General features: G+C 41.5%; 1 protein-coding gene across 2 annotated transcripts; it reads left to right on the forward strand.

Annotated features, from left to right (window-relative positions):
* The first annotated feature begins 234 nt into the window (after positions 1-234).
* On the forward strand, positions 235-13577 carry LOC105054652 (probable CoA ligase CCL12). Of its 2 annotated transcripts, XM_010936226.4 has the most exons (14): positions 238-645; positions 5742-5871; positions 6060-6319; positions 6453-6654; positions 8383-8423; positions 9233-9361; positions 10529-10602; positions 10698-10918; positions 11013-11107; positions 11198-11414; positions 11513-11638; positions 12497-12595; positions 12710-12919; positions 13172-13577. In XM_010936226.4, the coding sequence occupies exons 1-14, from the start codon at positions 371-373 to the stop codon at positions 13283-13285; spliced, it is 2193 nt and encodes a 730-aa protein (XP_010934528.1). In that variant the 5' UTR covers positions 238-370; the 3' UTR covers positions 13286-13577. The 2 variants fall into 2 exon arrangements, 1 of the variants encoding a protein (XP_010934528.1); XR_012138646.1 differs by lacking the exon at positions 13172-13577 and having other exon boundaries at positions 235-645; positions 11517-11638; positions 12710-12788.
* The last annotated feature ends 4847 nt before the right edge of the window (positions 13578-18424 follow it).

The following is an 18424-nucleotide window of genomic DNA, read 5'->3' on the forward strand; positions in this document are numbered from 1 at the left end:
TATAAATATAATATAAAATTAAATAGAATTATAAATAAGATGTTCATGTTTACTCGTATTTATACATTTTTTTTATTTTTTTAATCATACATGGATATGAATATTAATTGAAAGTACAGGCTTTTATTTATATCCGGGTTATTTTAGATATAAAAATGAATCAGACGGCCCACTACCCCCAATCAAAAAATTAGAAAAAAGGGCGGACCATCCCCAACCACCCACTTTCGCATCTCCTCACTGGCTCCCCCACCAACCCTTCTCCCTCCCCCGAACGTCTACCGTCAAACATTAGAATCACTTTAAAACCGCCAAGAATGAGAGAGGGGAAAGAAAAGAAAGAAACGGACTGAGAGGAGCGGCGGAGGCCATGGCGAAAGGGAGCGTGTGGGAGATCGGCGTGGAGGACGTCGAGGGGGCCGGGCTGTCACCGCTCGAGGCGCAGGCCTTCCACGCGGCGCTTCGGCGGGCGACGGAGGCTCATCCGCGGAAGAGCGCCGAGGCGGAAATATGGCGGGCAGTGGCGGAGGGAGGTGTGCTGCGGCCGGACCACCCGCACGCCCTTCACCAGCTCGTCTACTACTCGATATACGCGACCTGGGACACCGCCACCAGGGGCCCACCACCTTATTGGTTCCCATCCCCGTAAGGCCACTGACATCGATCACAAATCCTCTGCCACACACGCACACAAACTGTTGTTTGGTATCGAAAGCTATCCTAACCGATCTTACTTATTATAACTAGCTTGTATTTTTCTCATTCAAACGAATCTGATTCATATTTCTTCCGACTCGGCTCGCCCGAACTAGATTTACATTACTTTTGGACTAGAAATTATAGACTCGAGTAATATTATGTTGGTTCGCTCTAAATCGGTTGGGGTTGCACTGAAATTGGGTGTTTAGTAAACAAACTGGGCACAGACTATGTGACCAAAATTGCTTGAATTATGCTGTTAGTGATTATTGTGCCTCTTTGAAATATTTTCAAGAATGTAGATTCCCTTGGGCGTTACCTTTTTTCCCCCTATTTTCAGAAACAGAAAAAAAAGGAAAAATCCATTTCTATTTTTAATTTTTATAAATATATTAGGTATAATCAATTATTTTTTAAAATATAAAGGTGATGATGGTGGGTGAGATGATGGCACTAATCGCGGCTGAGGTGTCGGTGGTGATGGTTGTGCGTGTTGGGTGGATGTCTGGTCAGGACACCACCTCCCAAGATCTTTTCAGTACCACGCGATGCAGCAGGAAGAAAGAAGAAACAAAACAAAAGAAAAATAATCAAAATACGTGGATCAGCCACAAAAAGGCTCGTCTCTACGGGACATGCAAACTTCACTATGAAAAAGAAAATTTTACAAGAGGAGACCTCACTCTCAACCCTTGTACACCCAATTCTCTCTCACCTGAAGTTCCCCTCACAAAAGCTCTCTCTCTCTTAGAAGACCCCCTGAACCCCTGAAGTGCCTGGCGACCGCTGTCCAGGAGCCTCCTGCTCCTTCTCTCTCAGCGCTTCCGCCTCTCTCTTCTCTTGGGTTCCGTACGGGCTTCGTACGGCGCGAAAACCCGATCCACCACCTTTACTGTTCGTCCACAGGCCTTTTAAAGGGTTAAAACAGGGCTTAAACCTAATTAGATTAGGTTTAAGAGTCCTAAACAAGCTAAATCAACCTCCTGAACCGTCGAATCGTCACCGGAAACTCTTTGAGCCGTCCGATCGCGATCGGTCCAAGGAATAGTGCCGTGGACCGCGTGAAACGCGTGGGAAACGTCCACGAGGTCCACAGACCCAGTCGTGGACCATTCGGTCCACGGTGGACCGGTGCAAAGGGCCAGCAGGGCCGGCCCGCTCCCGCGCGCGGACCTGCGCCCGGCCAGGTTGGGTCGCACGCCCGCTTGGGTTGCGCGTCCTGCGCGGGCCTGGGTCGCGCGTCCCGTGCGCCGCCGCCTGCGGCCGCGCCGCTGCCGCCCGCCGCCGGTCGCCGGCAGTCCTCCGCCACCTCGAATCTCGTGCCGACTTCAAAAGCTCGTATCTCCTCCATTCGAGCTCCGTTTCAGGTGATATTGGTCTCGTTGAACTTCGTTTTTCGCTGCGAACCTCGCTGTGGGCTCAATGTGGGCTGAATCTCGAGGCATCAAATCCTAACAATCTCTACCTCGACTCGATATTTGACCTCCTCCAAACTCCGAAAGCTTCTGGATCTCCTCGCCCCCATGCTCTGGGGCAATCACCTGCTGATCATGGATGGGCAAACATGCGAGTCGAGCCAGGTTGCTCGATCCCATCTCCGTCGTATGTTGTGCTCCTCCTGACCTGAGACCTGCTCGGGGCATCGTCCTGCGGCAATAGGAATCTCACCTTGCGACGTCGCCTCTCGTCCTCCCGAGTCTCCTGTCTCGTGCCCGATCTGCCTCCTGGAGCTCCACCTCGCTCTGGGCTCCACCTGGCTCCCGAAGCTCCACCTCGCACTAGGCTCCCTGCCAGGTAATAATGTCTTCTGCTCCCCTTCTTCCCCTCCAGCACAATCCTATCGCCGCGTAACACCCTCAGAATTCCTCCATCAGCTACCGTCCTGTAGCCTCTCGAATCCAGTCTGCTAAATGAGATAAGATTCCGTCTGAAATCGGGTATGTATCGGACCTCCCCCAATCTCCTCACTGCACCGTCATGTGTCCTCCAGCTGACCGTCCCAATGCCTCTGATTACACAGCTCGATCCATCCGGCAGATATACAGTGCCCTCACTGTTCTCCAGGGAGTCAAACTGCTCCTCTCTGCAACATACATGATAGGGGCATGCAGAATCTAATATCCACTGTTGGGAAGAAATAGATACCTCGTCAGATATCTCCAGGACATCTCCATCTAAATCGCTGCCGGCCGTCGCTACAGCAGCCACTGTCCGATTTTTAAGTTGAGGGCAATCTCTGGCTAGATGCCCCAACTCCTTACATCGGTAACACCTGGTTTTGCTCAAGTCCCTCCTGGACTTAGACCGTCCTCGTTGCGATCTCCTGTCGCTCCGTCTACCGCCTCCTGCTCTTCCAGAAGCCACCAAAGCTGAGCTACCGCCACCTGAGCTCGAAGCTGGGTTCTCCTTCCTGAGAACCTCGTTCTGGAGTATCGCCGCGGTGACCTCGTCCATCTTGATAGTGCTCTTCCCCACTAGAAGAGCAGTCACCAAGGACTCGTACGAAGGGAAAAGCGATGCCAGCAAAACCAGCGCCCTGGTCTTCTCCTCAACGTTCTCGCCAATGCTGAGGAGGTCGGTGAGGATCTTCTGGAAGTGGCTCAGATGCTCCTGCACACTCTGTCCCTCAGTCATCCGCAGTTGGTAAAACTGCCTCCAGAGGAAAAGTGTGTTGGTGAGAGACTTCACTATGTATAACTCTTCGAGCTTCGACCACAGCACCGTCGGGGAAGTCTCGCTCAGCACATGGATCACCACCTCATCCGTCAGGTACATGCGGATGGTACTCACCGTCTGCATCTGTAGCCATTTCCAATCCCGCACCTCCATGGTGGTCGGCTTCTCATCGCACAAGAGAGCATCGATCAACCCCTGTTGGATGAGCACGTCCTTCACTCTTACCTGCCACAAGGAGAAATTGCTCTTACCATCGAACTTGTTGATCTCCATCTTGATTGTTCCTGTCTTCTCCATCTTCAGTCTTGCTCACCACCACTGCAATCTGCGTCCTTGTACCGTCTTGCTCTAATACCACTTGTTGGATGGATGTCTGGCCAGGACACCACCTCCCAAGATCTTTTCAGTACCACGCGATGCAGCAGGAAGAAAGAAGAAACAAAATAAAAGAAAAACAATCAAAATACGTGGATCAGCCACAAAAGGGCTCGCCTCTACGGGGCATGCAAACTTCACTATGAAAAAGAAAATTTTACAAGAGGAGACCTCACCCTCAACCCTTGTACACCCAATTCTCTCTCACTTGAAGTTCCCCTCACAAAAGCTCTCTCTCTCTTGGAAGACCCCCTGAACCCCTGAAGTGCCTGGCGACCGCTGTCCAGGAGCCTCCTGCTCCTTCTCTCTCAGCGCTTCCACCTCTCTCTTCTCTTGGGTTCCGTACGGGCTTCGTACGGCGTGAAAACCCGATCCACCACCTTTACTGTTCGTCCACAGGCCTTTTAAAGGGTTAAAATAGGGTTTAAACCTAATTAGATTAGGTTTAAGAGTCCTAAACAAGCCAAATCAACCTCCTGAACCGTCGAATCGTCATCGAAAACTCCCTGGGCCGTTCGATCGCGACCGGTCCACGGAATAATGCCGTGGACCGCGTGAAACGAGTGGAAAACGCCCACGCGGTCCACAAGCCCAACCGTGGACCGCCCGATCCACGGTGGACCGGTGCAAAGGGCCAGCAGGGCCGGCCCGCTCCAGCGCGCGGGCCTGCGCACGGCTGGGCCGCGCGCTAGGCTGGGCTGGGCCGCGCGCCCGCTTAGGCCGCCCGCCCGCGTGGGTCGCGCGTCCCGCGCGGGCCTGGGTCGTGCGTCCCGTGCGCCGCCGCCCGCCGCCGGTCGCCGGCGGTCCTCCGCCGCCTCGAATCTCGTGCCAACTTCAAAAGCTCGTATCTCTTCCATCCGAGCTCCGTTTCAGGTGATCTTGGTCTCGTTGAACTCCGTTTTTCGCCGCGAACCTCGCTGTAGGCTCAATGTGGGCTGAATCTCGAGGCGTCAAATCCTAACAGTGCGGGTGGCAATATGATAAAGCAGGTGGTGTGGTGATGGTGGTGGTGCCGGGCACATTGGTTATGTGGTGGAGGTGATTGATAATGATGATGGTGATGGTGGTGGCAAGGGTGCAGCTATAAATGGAGGCAATGATAATAATGCCGATGATGTGAAGGTAGTGGCAATGGGGTGTGCTGTTGCTATGGTGGCGGCAGCAGGCAGTGGTGGTGTTGGTGGTGATGGTTGAAAAGCATATTTTTCTTGTTGTTAAAAATATTTAACATGAGAGTTTCTTAGTTTTTTTCTTTAAGAAATAATAAAAGTAATTTTGAAAATAGAGAATAAAAATAATAAAATCAAACATTGTTTTTCTCTTTTTTAGTAATTTTATTTTAAAAATAAAAATAAAAAATAAAAGCGATGCCAAGCAAGCTTTTGACTATCCATTCCTCAAAAAAAATGATTCTTTAGATCACTCTAGACGAGTCGTATTGCAATGAACATGCAAGGTGACTAATAACGCAACATATGTTTAAGTTAGATGTCTAGGATAGGTAAGAAGCCTAGTAGACCAACCTTAAGCATTCTAGACAGAACTCCATATACTTCAGTGAAAGATTTAAGGAACAAAAGAGCTAATTAGAGAAGAGCCCCCTCAACAACTAATCAGGCAAAACAACCATCCAAGGGAGGTTGAAAAAAGAATAGGACAAAGCTACCATAAAAATTAATCAAATTATTCAACAAGCAACTAAGTAATGCAAATTCAGCAGCTTTGGAGTTAACAGGGACTGGAACTTTGAAGCAACGAGTTGAATGTAGACAGATAGCTTTTAGCTTGAGCTGCAAGTGGATCATCTGACTTGTTATGGGACCAGAACTCTGAAATTCTTTATCATGCCTTTGTAAAGTGATTATTCTTTCTTTCTGCTTGCAAACTGCTAAGCCTTCAAATTAAACAACAAATTGTTGCTCCCAGTTTTAACATGAAAGTGTTAGCATGCAACTCTTTTTCTAGTCCATTAAAGTGATTATATTTGTCAGGATATACTGTAAGCATACAAATCTGGGGAGGGTGATGGAAAATAATGGCCCTAAGCTTTTAGGATCATCATATCGTGATCCCATTTCAAGCTTTGGCCACTTTCAGAAGTTCTCAGCCAATCATCCAGAGGTGACTTACTATACCTTTCATGATTGCACATTTATAATTCTTGTCCAATTACATCCAGTGACCACTGGTCAGCTATGTTGGCTGTCTCTCTCTCCATATCAACAATGGATATCCATGATAAGAAGTTCTATTTATGAGACATTTTTTTCTGCACTGAGCTTTTTTCTTTTTTAATATGATATTCTTAGGTCTATTGGTCAATTGTGGTGAAAGAGCTTTCAGTAATATTTCATGAAGCTCCAGAAACTATTCTTGATACTTCAGACAAGTCTAGGTTTGGTGGAAATTGGTTCCCTGGTGCAATTTTAAATATAGCTGAATGTTGTCTGCTACCAATGCATTTTCTGAAGAGAACAGATGACAGTGTGGCTATCGTGTGGCGGAATGAAGGTTCTGATGATTCCCCAGTTAATTATATGTCTCTACGGGAGCTCCGCAATCAAGTTATGTATGTATATTTTGCATCGTTAACTTCATTCTTTTTTCCCTTAATATGTAAAGTGGTGAAATTCGTTATCTTATTCTAGATATCTTTCTTCTATTTAATCTGGATGATGATATACCATAATTTCACTTCATAGGATCGTTGCAAATGCACTTGATACAATGTTCAGAAAGGGAGATGCAATTGCCATAGACATGCCAATGACATGCACAGCAGTTATCATATATTTGGCAATTGTCCTTGCTGGATATGTTGTTGTATCAATAGCTGATAGCTTTGCAGCAAATGAAATTGCCACTCGGATGAAGATATCTAAAGCAAAAGGAATATTTACTCAGGTGAATATCTTCAATTTCGTTAGCTCCATTTACAATTTAAAATTGAATTACCTTGTCTAGTGTAACTTTTCTGATATAAAGTAAAGGAACTCAAAGATCTAAATCTCACAGAATTTCGTTTTATCTAGCGAACACATGGTAATATCTGAAACAAGATTGACTTGTGCCAAATATGTATTAATCTGACACTGGGGGAAAACGTTGAAGTTATCACATTGATCAATCATGTCTGCATTGCATACAGCTATTGGCCACTTGTGATGCATGTCTGAGAGAACAAAATTTGTATTGATAGGTGAGGTTGGAATGAGAAGGGATTAGATGGATGTTTGTGATCTTCTCACAAAGGTTTTCCTCTTTCCTAAGGGGTTTGATCAAAGTTATTTAATTGACCTCTATGATGTGATCTAAGGGGAGGGCTTTGATTGCTCACAATAAATTGAACAACTGAAAAGTAACGGGCCTTAATGATGGTATAATTGGTTTTTTATTGTTTTGAAAAGTGATGCACACTAATGATGTTATATATATATTCCAAACGTTAAATTTCATATGTATATCCATAAATGCACTTCTTCTTCTTCTTCTTCTTCTTTGTCCTTTTTTAATGAAACATAATGTCTCAACATGTTGGGGAGCTTGTGTTATTCGTAGTGTACTGCCTCTATTAATGAAAGGTATGCATTTGTGCAGTTGGCTAACTTCTGCTCTTCAAGTCACATTATATCTAGGCCATTCCGTCCTAGTTAAGACCTAAGACCCTCAAATAATTATTCAGGAAGACACAGAGATTAGACTAGGATTGCAGGTAAAATATTCTTTTATTAATTTTCCCATCTTTTATTTCTTTAATTGCTCTTTGTTTGAAAGAAAAAAAAAAAGAACTATAGTGATTTAAATAATCATAACTCATTACCACCTGGGGGTTTATGCTTTGCTTCATCCTCTTCATGTTAGTATTGTTGACCTGCTGTATAGCCTGAACATGCAAAACTCTATAAACATAGCTTCAAGATAAGTTGATTGTTGAGAAATTTACTTGATCTCCATATATACTTATTTTTTCCTGTCCTATGGAATCTAACCAGAATTTGATTACTGGGTCATTGTGAGATTTCCAACTCTGTTTTTATCTTGAACCTAAAACAATTTGATTTGCTTATATTGTTGCCTTCTCCGTGACCACACCATTAACCCTTTTTAAGTGATCTCTTGATTCTTGCATCACTACTATCAGCTTTTACATTGATCACTTAGTCTCTATTTGTTCATTCTCTGGCCAAGTTTATATGGCTATATAGAGTCCGCACATATGCACAATTATGTCTGTTGACACTGATTTTGGTATGAATCATATAAATTTGATGGCTTTGGGTTGATGCCCGAATGAATGGTAGGTTTATCAACATGGTCCTCAAGTTATCGTATTTTAGGAGGCAGCACAGAAATTGCTTGGAGATGCTTTTGTTCAATCTGACAAAGAAAAAAAGAAAGGGAGGAAAGAAAGAATGATGCTTCTCATACTGACTCTAGAAATATACCTCAAGAAAATTACTACCTCGTAGGACAATCCATAACCAATATAATGAAATAATTTAAAATGCTTCAACAGACATGATGATGTAGAAACACTTCAATTATTTAATTCTCGTGTATATTTTTTTCTCAAAAAAATCTCATGTCCATAGAAAAGTTCCTTACATAATACATTGTGTTTGCACATTTCAGGATTTCATAGTTAGGGGAGGGAGAAAATTTCCTCTGTACAGGTAAGCCTGATCCATCACTTGATTTTTAAGCTCAAATGCTGCAGTAAGTTTCTTAGAAGTATCTTGAGTATGAACTTTTTTCCACATGAAGTTGCATTTCATTTCCATGATACTATGCTACATCATTTTCCACGTGCAAACATTAGCTTCTCCTACCTGAGTACATCACTGGCATGTCTGTAGTGATGAACATGACTGATGTACTGGTGCCTTGCATGTGCAATGCACCTTTTCTTTTGCGGGTCAGGGCATGAAAAGAAAAAACACAAAGGCCAAGGCACACACATGGGAAATATATCTCCATTTCTCACTCCTATTTGGCACAGGGTTTGTGAGGAAGGAAGGCTTCAGCCTTCAGAGGTCAGCCATGTTTGGCCAGATTCCAAGCTTTTGTTTTTATGAAAGCATAGATAATTAGCTCACGTCTGTTTCCTTAATGTAAACACGAGAATTATATACAATATCCTGTGCTTTTGTCTTTTCTTTTAGTCCATGCAATTGCTTTTGAGAATTAGTACAACATTTCGAGCTTGAAACCTATGCATTAAAACTATGCACATTTGCATGAGTAAGCTTAATTGTTCATACTTCTAGTCTAAATTTTCCCTCCTAACTTTTTGCATATACAGTAAAACATTGGTGAAGTGAGATTTTTGATAGGTTTGCCTCAAATGGTTTTCTTGACCTCCTTTAGTTTAGGAAATGTTATAAATGAATGAGAAGGCTGATTTTTATTCATTATAGAATATGGCCAAGCCATTTCTGTTTGAGAGTCATCTAACAAGTTAATTGTTTTTTCTTTTGATCAGCCGTGTTAGAGAGGGAACCCCTTGTAAGGCTATTGTGGTACCTGTGCTGGGAAATGATGTGGGAGTTCAAATAAGAAGCCAAGATTTGTCATGGAAAGATTTTATATCACGTGCTGCTGGCCTTCCAAGGTATCCCCAAGTTCAGTTCTGTTAGTTTATTTTAGTCTAGTTTTTTTTTTTTTTAATGATTTTTGAAATAAATTTTTTTTAAGCCATTGAAATATTTTTTGTATATGACACTAGTGTTAAACATCCAAGTGAAGACCTCAACAAGATGTTATGCCCATATATACATAGTCATATTCAACTTACATGCAAAAGTGAAGCCCAAATATAACTATATCTTAGATCAAAGCTGCAAAATTCTTTGCCTTTGGTACTGCATCAATTCCAGAGACACTCACCCTCTTGCTTGCAATCCCGCTTTCAGTGCTTTTGAATTTTCTAATGCTCATATGATGGGGCTATATACCCATTTGAATCAGCTTTTATGCTAATGAAATATATTATTCTTCTTACATTTCCTTTTAGACTATATGTTAATGATTGCTGACAAGGATACCACTGAGTCAACAAATTGAATAACCAAGTATGGTGATATTGTTTTAGCACTTGTTAAGTTCCTTGTTACTATTATTTTTTAGCCCACATTTCCCTCTCCAAGTTTGACCCTTCTCCACACAACTATTGTTCTGTCTTATGGTAAAACAAGCACAAGAGCAAGCAGAGTTGGAATTTAATTTATAGATATAGGGTTCTAGGTCCTGGCTACTCGGTTGAATGATCTTAAACACCGTGACCAGTATGCTAGAGCTTCTTTCCTACCATCTAGTTTTTCAGGCCTAATGGCAGGCCAGTCTCCTGTCAAGTTGCCTTGATCCCAAATTCGGCACCACCACACAGGGTCAATATCAGGTTAAGAGATGGCTGTGGAATTTCACATACTTTCGTAGATCATACTTTGATCTATAATACTGGCCCTTACAGAATGGTATAGTGTTTGCAATTTGAAGTTAAAATTATCTCTGATCATGCTTTATCATGATAAAATCAACAGAATGCAATTGTTGTTTTGGGAGAAAATTGTTAATGTACTGATACCAGTAATATTAATAGATAAAATTCCACATGTGGCCTAAGATTGTAGTCTAAAGAATACGTATGTGACTTCTTGGTTGGTAATTGGTTCTGGAATCTTAAAAAATGCATCTATTTCTGAATGCTTGCATTTTACTTCAGATGAAAAGCAATAAGAGTTGGGATATGTAAATGTAATAATAGTTTTCCCATTGACAGGCCGTATAATTATTCTCCAATTTATCTGCCAGCCAAGAGTGTGACTAATATACTTTTTTCTTCAGGAACAACAGGTAAACTGGAATTCACCTTCATACTTCTTCGTCCTTGAGCTACACTGTATTTATCTCAACCAACTCATTATCCATATGTATGACTTCATATACAGGAGATCCAAAAGCTATTCCATGGACACAACTTTCTCCAATACGATGTGCAGCTGATTCATGGGCACATATTGATGTCCAATCAGGAGATATCTGTTGCTGGCCGACAAATTTGGGGTGGGTGATGGGACCAATTCTGTTGTATTCATGTTTTTTAGCTGGTGCTACTCTGGCTCTTTATCATGGTTCTCCACTTGGACGCGGCTTTGGCAAATTTGTGCAGGTAGCTGTTGCTGAACTTTAGTTTTTTCTATTTCCTATGTTCAAGGCATCTTTTTCATTTGACCACCACACATAATTCTATGAATCTCGCTCAGGATGCATCTGTAACAATCTTAGGAACAGTACCAAGCCTAGTGAAAACCTGGAAGATCAGCAAGTGCATGGAAGGACTTGATTGGACCAAGATCAGGCAAGTCAGAATCATAAGCCCTTTCAGTACAATATTTTATACATAAACCCAGACAACAGAGAAAATGAATCCATGAAATTATCTTTTCAGGGTACTCAGTTCTACAGGGGAAGCCTCTGATATCGATGATGACCTGTGGCTTTCTTCACGAGCTTCTTATAAACCAATTGTTGAATGCTGTGGTGGGACTGAACTTGCATCATCCTACATTCAAGGAAGCCTGTTGCAGCCGCAAGCTTTTGGAGCATTCAGCACACCATCAATGTCAACAGGGTTCGTAATTTTTGATGAACATGGGATCGCTTATGTAAGTATCTTTTTTCTTAATGTGAGAGTAGCTGTCAAATAATGTGTTCAGGCATTTTGTTTGGTCAGACAAATAAACATTTACATCATGCATGACAGCCAGATGATCAACCTTGTGCTGGAGAAGTGGGTTTGTTTCCTGTATGCATGGGCGCCACTGATAGATTACTCAATGCTGATCACAAGAAGGTTTATTTTGATGGAATGCCAACTTACAAAGGAATGGTATGAAACATCTCATCAGCCATGATAGTACTTATACTAATGCATATCCCATATAGATTGCAATTTTACTCTTTTTCTCTCTAACTCAGCTTGTCCATTTGTTAATTAAAGCCCTTAGAAATTCTTGACCTGAACTGCCTTCTTAATGGTATATTTGCACTTGAAAAGTTTTGGATTCATAGCAAACTCTTGGTTGTTTATTCAGTAAGTCCCCTAGAGTTTGAGATTTGGCAGTTAAGGTTTTCAGGGTTAGATAAAAGTTTATCATTTACAGATATTGTTGGGTGGAAATCCTAACAGATATTGCAACATAAATATATTCCATATTTTGTCATTTTTATTGAGTTTGTCAATTGACCATGTGACATGCTTATCAGCCATAAGTCCAATTGATCTATATGGCTACATTTAGGTGAAGCAATAAACTTGCTACAGTTCTTGCTCCAATTTGTAGCTGATACCGGGCATCTCATCTATTCCATTTATTCTTCAAACTTCTATCAGCGCTTCGCTGATATGGTTCTAAGGTTGATGCTCAGAGCCTTTTCAAGCATAAAAATAATTATCATTTGGTTAATCTTTAGCATTCATTAGCAATAAGGATTTCTTAGATGCACAATAAAACTTTTCACATAATTATAACTATTTAACCAGAGTTCAGGCCTCTTGCTTAGCCAGTTGACATTTCTTTTTGGGAAGTCAGGGGTTTAAACCCCAGTACACAAATAAAATATATGAATAAACCAATGGTAGTTTATCCACATTTTGTGATCATTTGATCACAAGGGGCATCCTTGTGAATCCTATGCATACAGATGTGAATTCTCCTCACAAACTAATAGTACATTTCATTGCCAGAAACTTAGAAGGCATGGAGATGTAATTCAAAGGACAGTTGGTGGTTATTTCGTTGTACAAGGTAGGGCAGATGATACCATGAATCTAGGAGGCATCAAGGTAAAGTAGCATTGCTGCACTTTCTCACCTTTTTTCTTCTTTTTCCCTTGTTAAGTTAATGATTTGTATATTTTGTTATAGCTTAATAACTCATAAATGTATTTTGATTATTAGACAAGTTCGGTGGAGATAGAACGGGTGTGCAATAGAGCTGATGAAAGTGTGATGGAGACAGCTGCAGTTAGCATTAGGTCCAGCACTGGAGGACCTGAAAAGTTGGTTGTATTGGCAGTACTGAAGGATGGATCAACCAAGGCTGATCTGAATTCTCTGAAAATGAAGTTTCAGAAAGCCATCCAGAACAACCTCAATCCCCTTTTCAAGGTATCATCCCCTTCCTACGAGGAAGGTACTCATACAAAATTTCAGTTGCTATTTTGTTTTCACTGCTGCACTAAATTAAAGCAAAGGAGGAAGCTGGAACATTTGAGAAGCACGAACTGTCTGCCCGATTACATCTAATACTGTGTTGCAGCAGAACATAGATTATTCACAATATCTAATTTACTCTAACTGGTTAGCATCCTGAGATGCTTTCAAATTCTGAATTCTTTCTTTGGTTTGCCCTTTGAACAGGTCAGTTTTGTCAAGGTTGTTCCAGAGTTCCCTCGGACTGCTTCAAACAAGCTACTCAGAAGAGTTCTAAGGGATCAGGTGAAGCAGGAGTTTTCATCTCGCAGCAAACTATGACAGTATTATAAATTCTCAGATGAACGGTGTTGTAGCTTTCTTCACGAGCATCAAAATAGCTTCAGTAGCTGTTGTTTGTGAACAATCTCGTATTGCACTGGGCTCTCTGGTATGATCCCATTAACTGTCATGAGATTGTGGCCAGCCTTTTTCTTTACATGTCCAATGTCTAAATATCCAGCAAAATCTGGAGATCGTGCATTGAAATCACTCGACCTTCAATGTTGTTCGTATGTATAACATAGCTATAGAATGACTCTGAAATGGATTGTGCTCGGTTTTAGTCGACCAATTCTGAGCTGTTTTTAAGTCATGGTTAGTACTGTTTTCATACCTTTATATCAGCTATATTCTGAAAACATTAAGAGTCTGGATGAGAACTCGAGAATATCGATAATATTATCGATTGTTAGTAGATACTGTTGAGTATGACAGTAAGATACTAAAGTTCATTTACATTTTAAATAATATTATCGATATTTTTAAAAGAATATAGTATAAAATATTAATATAAAATATAAAAAAAAAATGGTGAAAGATTCAGCGATTCTGGTGCACATGAGTGATATGAGAGGATTATATAAAATTATGATCCAACACGAAGAAAATCAAAAAGAGGAGAAGGTATCCCATTTAGAAATATATGACTAACGCATATGCCACAACATATCATGTATGAGATTTCTTTCGGGATAGACGAATGAAGAGGTACTCCCACCATTTGTCCCGTAGTGCAACTGATAACGTTACGTACAAGTACCAGATCATTGTATGCAACAGAGCTGTCTTGAAGCTGTTTCAAAAGCAGTAATTGCATTTCCAAGAAAAAACAAAAAAAAAAAGGAAGCAATAAGAACATTATAACAATTATTTTCAGGGGATATAAATTTGTAATTTTTTTATCCAAAAAAACAGGGGGAAGAAGGAAAAGACATTGCAACGTTCTCTAGGTTGTTCAAAGCCTGCATCCAAAGATCTATCATCGGATTCTTTCCATCGGTGCAATTTAGGTAACACGATGCTCTCTAAAGTTATCCATCAACTTTGTCGGTCACCGCCTGGCTCTCAGTCATCACTTAGAGCGTGGGCGCGCCAGCAGAGAAGCATGGAGACGCAGCGGCGGAGGATGTAGCACCGCGCCCTCATCTGCCTCGCCATCCATGTGCACCGCTTTAGAAACCCACCGCAGCCCCGTTGGCTTGCTTTTTTTTCTTCTTTCATCGCCGTCTTCCTTCGTGTGTGGTAGATCCTTCTCAAAGGAGGTCGATGAGGGGGCACCGGGGATTTTTTTATACTAGTATGCAGCACGTGTGATGAACGTGCACCTTTTTGGGGGCCGGGCGTCGGGCGTGGGAAGGCGATAGCTGGGCGAGGGGGGTGAGGCGGGGAAAACAGCCGTAGGCGAAAAAAATTATTGGGCAGCACTTTCCTGGATATATCATAGGGCTCAATATTAACTGCTGAAAATCTAAGGCGTTATCGTTATCCAAAATCACGCGTACCTCACTTTTGAAAAAAATTATTATGTGCACCATATGGCCATGCTGGTTTCTCAACCGTCTAGCCAAGTTTTTTGCACTACTTTTTCTTAACCTCGAAGTTTTGTTTAGTTTTTTGTTTTTTATTTTTTTTTATTTTCTTTTCTTAACATCGAACATGTTTATATACATACATATATATATACATATACATATATATATTTATATATAATATATAAATATATGCATATGCGCGCATGATATGCTATTTATCATGAACTTTTATAATAAAGATCCTCAAACGAAATAAGAAATTACCTTAAATAACTATGGGTGGTGTTATAAATCATTGACAACGGTGGATGGTATTGTAGGAGATCAATAGTGGTAGGTGATGGTATATATTATAGTATGTGATAGGATATGAAGGAAATTATTACAGAGGAGAGTTGTTGTGAAGATCATTGTTAATGATGGTGATGGCAAAGTTCGTTGGTGGTGAAGATCATTGAACAATAATGGAGATTGATGATAGTGGCTGGTAGTGGAGATTGTTATATATGGTGTGATATGATGGAGATCAATTTCATGATAGATAATTGTGGGGATCATCATTAATGATGTAGAATGGTAGAAATTGTTGTTGACAATGATGGTGGACCAATAGTAAAAATTGTTAATAGTGTTGGCTAGTGGTGAATATTGTCAATAATAATGTGCAATAGTGGAGATCTCAATAATGATGAGTGATTAAAGAGATCTGAAGCGAATATGAACATTAGCAATAGTGATGTATAGAAGTGGAGACTATCAACAATGATCGATGAAGGTTGTCATAGATAGTGGTGTTGCTAAGAAGAAGAAGGTTCTCTTTCTCTTCCTTTATTTTCTTTTGAGCTATCTTTTTTTGTATTTCATTTTCTATATTATGTATTTTTTTTTTCATTTTACTTTCTTCTTCTCCTCGTACTTTGAGATGATATGACAAGAATATTTTGATAGACCATTTATGCAAATATGAAAAACAAAATCCTACCATTTTTCACAAAAATGAAAATATGATAATCAACTTTGCCAAATATCCTAATGATCTGTTTGGATGATTGGATCCAAAATCTTATAAGATTCATGGATTGGATCAGTACAACCAGTAAAATTAGATTAGATTAAGTCTATATTTATAAAAATCAAAATATTTTTGGAGTGGGCCAATTAAATCTTATAGAAAAAAAAAATATTCTAGATATTTATGAATATAGATCTAATCTAATCGGATTCTACTTAGCCAATCCATAACTTCTATAGGTCTTTAGATCCAAGCATCCGATATGTTCTAAACGTGTTGAGATAAATCTAGTATTTCTAGAACATTGGTGGTACAATTCTCATCCAATTTGTACTCTGCAAAGAAGACTGCGTTGTTTTTTTTTTCCCCCTCCAAAGGTGTTCAGACTGCTTTATTGCATACCAAAGAAGATTGCTTTATTATTCATCCCCCTACGCTTGGTAAATTTGTCTGTATGCATTCTCTTGGCTCGTCTGCCGTGTGGGCCATCGTTTATTCGTCCCCACCGCAGCCGCGCTTGAAAAAGTTGAGATTTGGCTGTCAGGATGTTTAGAGTCAATTAGAAGTCCATATCATTTTTTTTAGTAGTCCGTATCATTTACTACAGATGTTTCGTATGCTGTTGCTGTTGCTGTTCTTAAGTTTGTCGACTGGCAATGTGCTCATCAGTTGTGAGTCTAATTCACCTGTATTGCTACATCCGTAGGTCAAGCAATAAATTTTCCATAATTCTTGCTCAATTTGTAGCTGGTACTAGGCATTTAACTGCATCTATTTCATTTATTCTTGCAATTTCTGTTTTCCAGTAAGAGAAACAGAGGACCTTGTCTGATATTGTGCTAAGATCGATGCTTAGTGCCTTGTCAAACATAAAAATTAAGATAAATTATATCGCTAGTTCTTAAATTATATTAAATTTTTTTAAATAATCTTTAAACTACAAAAATTTAAACGTTAGTCTTCGAATTTTCTGAATCGTTTTAATGTTGCCTCTTGTCCATTTTCAGTGTCTTTCTTGCACCGAAAATCCTACGTGACAGTCACCAGTGCTTACGTAGCAGTCATCGATGTTGACCTAAAAGAAAAAAATATTATAATATTTTTACTACCCTCTCTCCCTCACAACCCCCTTCTCTCTCACGACCGTGCCGCCGTCCTTCTCCACTGCAGCTCCCCCGGCCACCCTCCACCCCATGCTCATACCGCCCCATACCCCCCTTGTCGTCTCTCTTCATCGTAGCCCTCCAGCCCCCACACCCCCCCTGTCGTCCCTCTCTGCCGTAGTCCCTCATCTCCACCCCCCTGCCGTTCCTCTCCACTATAGATCCCCAGCTCCTGCCATCCCTCTCCACTGTAGCCCCCCAGCCCCCGTGCCCCCTGCCATCCCTCTCCGCCGTAGCCCCCTAGCCCTCATGCCCCCTAGCCGTCCCTCTCCGCCATAGCCCCCCAGCCCCCACGCCCCTGCCATCCCTCTCCACCGTAGCCCCCAAGCCCCTGCACCCTTTTTGTTGTCCCTCTTCATCGTAGCCCTCAAGTCCCCATGCCCCCTCTGTCGTCCCTCTTTGCTGTAGCCTCCCAGCCCCTGCACCCTCATGCAGTCTCTCTCCATTGTAGCCATCCAGCCCCCGCACCTCCTCTCCAACCAGTGCTTGTGCCCCACCCCTTCCCCGTGTGCTCGTGCCGCATCCCCACCCCCTTCCCTCTCTTCCTCGTCAAAGAATCGAGACTTAATCGGCGGTGATTGCCAGATTTTTCGCAGAAGCCTTTCACCATGCCTGCCTTAATTTCTCACTGTAGCTATCAGCGGAGCTCGAGGTAAGCCTCGGATCCTCTTCCTCCCTTCCTCCCCTTCCTTCCCTTATCTGTAAGCATAGCCGCCGACCGCCGACTTCACCGAAAAATCGAGATCAGAGTCTCCCCTCTTTTTTTTTGTGTTCAGCCCTTTTGTTTTGGCTTTTTTGGGTGCCGGTGGTCACCACCGATGTCAGTTTGGGTTCCTCGGGCTACACTGTCGCAGCCTTAGCTATGGTTGGCCATCGGTTGATCGATGGGGTGGATTTCACCTCCATTTAGGAGTTGGTCGGGAGGAAAGAAAAGACTCCTCTTCATTTTTTTTGGATGCTTTGTGATTCGTGCGAGACACCAGTCAAGCTTGATTATCCATGTTAGCTTGATTGTCTATGTAAGCACCGATTTAGCAAGAAACAACTAAATCGATGAGAGAAAGTCGTCAGAAACCGATCGAAGGGCAACATTAAGATGATTCGAAAAGGTCATGGATCAAAAATTATGGTTTTGTAGTTTAAAGACCTTTTAAAAAAATATGATATAGTTTAGGGATTAAAAATATAATTTATCCAAATATAAATTATTATCATTTGGTTAATTTTTAGCATTCATCAGTAATATGACTTGCTTAGATGTAAAGTTAAACTTTCCACATAATTATAACCAGTAGGGTTCAAGACTGTTGCTCAACCAGTTGATAGGGTTTGTACTCTGACATGCAATCAAATTTTAAGTTTGCGTTTGGTGCATTACCAGACAATCTTAATCTGAATTATCTGATAATCTGGATTATCTGCAATTTGCATA

This window comes from Elaeis guineensis, chromosome 2, assembly GCF_000442705.2.
Source record: "Elaeis guineensis isolate ETL-2024a chromosome 2, EG11, whole genome shotgun sequence".
Lineage (NCBI taxonomy): Eukaryota > Viridiplantae > Streptophyta > Magnoliopsida > Arecales > Arecaceae > Elaeis > Elaeis guineensis.

Excerpts from the sequence above, each read along its gene's own strand:
- LOC105054652 (XM_010936226.4), top strand. The coding sequence starts at position 371 with ATGGCGAAAGGGAGCGTGTGGGAGATCGGCGTGGAGGACGTCGAGGGG. Across the intron at positions 646-5,741 it reads CCTTATTGGTTCCCATCCCC|GATATACTGTAAGCATACAA; the intron begins GTAAGGCCACTG and ends TATATTTGTCAG. Across the intron at positions 12,596-12,709 it reads TGAATCTAGGAGGCATCAAG|ACAAGTTCGGTGGAGATAGA; the intron begins GTAAAGTAGCAT and ends TTTGATTATTAG.